The 2,950-nt window shown below is 43.4% G+C and overlaps 1 protein-coding gene across 1 annotated transcript in view; it reads right to left on the reverse strand.

Moving 5' to 3' along the window:
* Positions 1 to 1,800: 1,800 nt before the first annotated feature.
* LOC104620780 (ankyrin repeat domain-containing protein 17) overlaps positions 1,801 to 2,950 on the reverse strand; it is a gene marked incomplete at its 5' end in the record, with an annotated part of 23,891 nt that continues 22,741 nt past the window's right edge. The window contains one exon of the mRNA XM_010287086.1: positions 1,801 to 2,385. Within this exon, the coding sequence (XP_010285388.1) occupies positions 2,326 to 2,385 (60 nt within the window). The remainder of the gene's footprint in view (positions 2,386 to 2,950) is intronic.

The raw sequence follows: 2,950 nt of genomic DNA on the forward strand, positions 1-2,950 counted from the left end.
TGCTGCACCACGTCGGCTTCTCCATCAGCACAGAGGGACCCTGACTACACACAGCACCCCACTCCAGGCCTGGGGGTGTTCCGTTTTTCTTGTAGAAAGAGGACCTGCCAGGTCTCACAACTACTTGTTCCTTTTTTTTTTTTTTATTACTGGTCAAATAGAAAGCATTAAAGTTGAAATAGGAAAAAAAAAAAAAGTACATGAGAAAAAAAATAAAATTAAGGCCCTCCTCCAGACCTCCACCACGCCACAGGATTTCACTGGAGGGGCCGCTGGCACACAGGTAGCCTCAGCCCCCCTGGCCACAGATAGATTTTTCACATCAACAGAACACCGGTAAGAAAGTCTGTTCTTGTGGGCCAGGAACTTCATGGTTGTAAGAAATACTAAGCACTATTTGTCAGTAGGACGATGTCAGAGTAAGAATGCAAATAATCCCTAACAGCACTGGAGCATTAAGCAAAAAATTCTAGTGGAAGGCGAAAGCGCAGACGGAAGACTTTTGAAGTGCACCATTCGCCTCTGACACTAACGTGCTGAAACGTCCTTTCCATCCTTTTGCTTCACAGTTCTTCAGTTTAGTACACCTTTTCCTCTCACCCTTTCTTTACACAATGTGTTTCAGCTCATCAGACCTCAGCTGGAAAAAGGAGCTCACTTGCATTGAGAGCATCAGGTCAGGGCACATATACGGGCATCAGTATGCACAAACCTTCTGGACACCTCAGAAATTTCACAGTATTAAAAAGGCAGGAGGTGTATTTGTACAAGTGTTTTGTTCTGTTGGCATTCAAAGGAATACCATAATAGGCACACAACAGCACTTTTCAATGCTAGCCTTAACAGCAGACCCTTTTACTCACCTGGGATGCTTCTTCCCCAGACTGTACCTCTCAGGACAGTAACTGACAACAGAAGGGCTGACTCCGAGTGACACAACAAGGAAAAAAAAAGCTTTCCTCCAGCCTTCCTCCTGGCACAATAGCCAGCCACAGATGACCCTGGCGCTCGCTGTCCTGCACAAAAACAGGTTCCACTTGTAGGTCTACTTAAACTATACGTATGCAGACTGTACGGGGATCCTGACCGGCGCCGCGTGTCACTGCTGACTGAGCCCGGCGTCACGGGACCCCCGACACTTGGCTTCCCTGTACTGCTGTTCACTCCAAGCAACTCTCAAGCAGAGAAGGTGACAGCTCCTGAAGACGACTGTAAGGAAATTCTTGCTTGCCCTTTTCCCAATAAACCTTAACAGGGCAGCGACCCAGCGCAAAGCAAGACGTCACCTAGTAGAACAGAGCCACTCACTCTGAAATAAGCCTTCCCTGGGAGCCAGTTTTCATCAGTGAAGATCTACTAAAACTTCAAGTTAAGAGTCTCATTCTCAAACTAACACACACCAAGGATCTAAGTTCTGAAATGCCTTTTGCAGGCAATGGAAGGACCCAGAGGAACAGCAGCTCTGGGAGCGCTCGTGCAACAGAACAGAACAGAACAGAACTTGCTGCATCAACCCAACTTTAAGAGGAATTTTTAATAAATGCTGCAGCCTGATACATTTACCAGATTTACCAGACAAGTAGGGGAATTCAGTGCGGAGATGACTCTGAACGTGCCGAAAGGCTGTTTTCTCAGGCGCTTTTTGCTGAGAAGCCTTTCACAGAAGGAAAATGGAAACTTTTAATATCTGGTTGCAATTGACATATGCCTTCTCAAAAAAATCCAACACAGATTTGGAAAAAGCCCTCTGATAATGCCCGTTTTTTTTTATAGTGTACTTAAATTACACAAGTAGAAAAGTTATGCTTATTAATAGTTTAATGTATGAAGGAAACATCCAGATTTCTGAATATGAAGGTACATATCTCACATTAATTTAAGTCTACATAAAGTAGAGCCTCTATACTGACATATTGAAATTTACTTTCTGCTTAGCCATTTGTTATGTAAACAATTGTACATTTATTTGCCATTCTAAAACTTCAGGATCAAGTTTACATAATTTTGCTAAATTTCTGTGTTTGCTCAGAAGCAGTTTACAGTACTAAAACCAACCAGCCAAAGAACAGCTTCAACAGAAAGTTATGTCAAAAAAAAAAAAAAGAAAGGAAAGAATAAAGGCTAACTAAGTTGAAACGTATGATGGTGGGGAATGGGCGGTCACAATGTTCACAGAAAAAGGTCAGTTAGTAAGTTCTTCTGCAAAAAGCCTACACACTTCAGTCAAGCACATCAGTAGAATGATCTGGGAGCACATAAACTGTTTCTGCCATTTGTATTTTCCTCTGCAAAAAAGGAATCTCAAGGCTAGCAAGTTGATCCCACTCAGCCAAGCTGGTTCATATGCACACTGTTCATGTGAGGTGTCCAAGTTCCAGTCCACACCTGAAAAAGAAAGCTTCATTTAACACCACGCTTCCTGGCTGCTCAAAACAGTTCAGAAGTCCAAATTACCCTGCAGTGCTTACGGTTTTCACTGCACCCAAGAAATGCCCCAACATCAGACAATATGGCAATCACCTGTCAAACTACACCGAGTTCCTTTCAGCACTTGTTTGAGCCTGCTGTAATTCAGGTGAGAAAAGAGGTAAATGGGGTTTTAATCTTTGTGCCTGTACTTTTTCACCTTGGCTAACGCATCCATCTGCTTCTTCCTTTCCATTGAGAGAAAAACAAAAACCAAACCTAAAACACCCACCCCAACTTGATTTCTCTTCGATTTTGCTATGAAGGAAAGCATGCTCCTTATGCCCACTAGTTCCTCCATCATAGCAACACTCACGTGAGATATCTCTAACTGTTCCACAGGAAATTAAGCGCTCCCTCTAAACATGCTAGGTCCCCTGTCAAGGAGAATTAACAGGACTGTGTATACGTGCAAAATTATTTGCAAGGACAATGCCTGAAGGCCTCCAGCTTTCAGAGCAAGAGACACTCTTCCCTCTTTCCC

This window comes from Phaethon lepturus, unplaced genomic scaffold, assembly GCF_000687285.1.
Source record: "Phaethon lepturus isolate BGI_N335 unplaced genomic scaffold, ASM68728v1 scaffold45815, whole genome shotgun sequence".
NCBI classification, from domain to species: Eukaryota; Metazoa; Chordata; class Aves; order Phaethontiformes; family Phaethontidae; genus Phaethon; species Phaethon lepturus.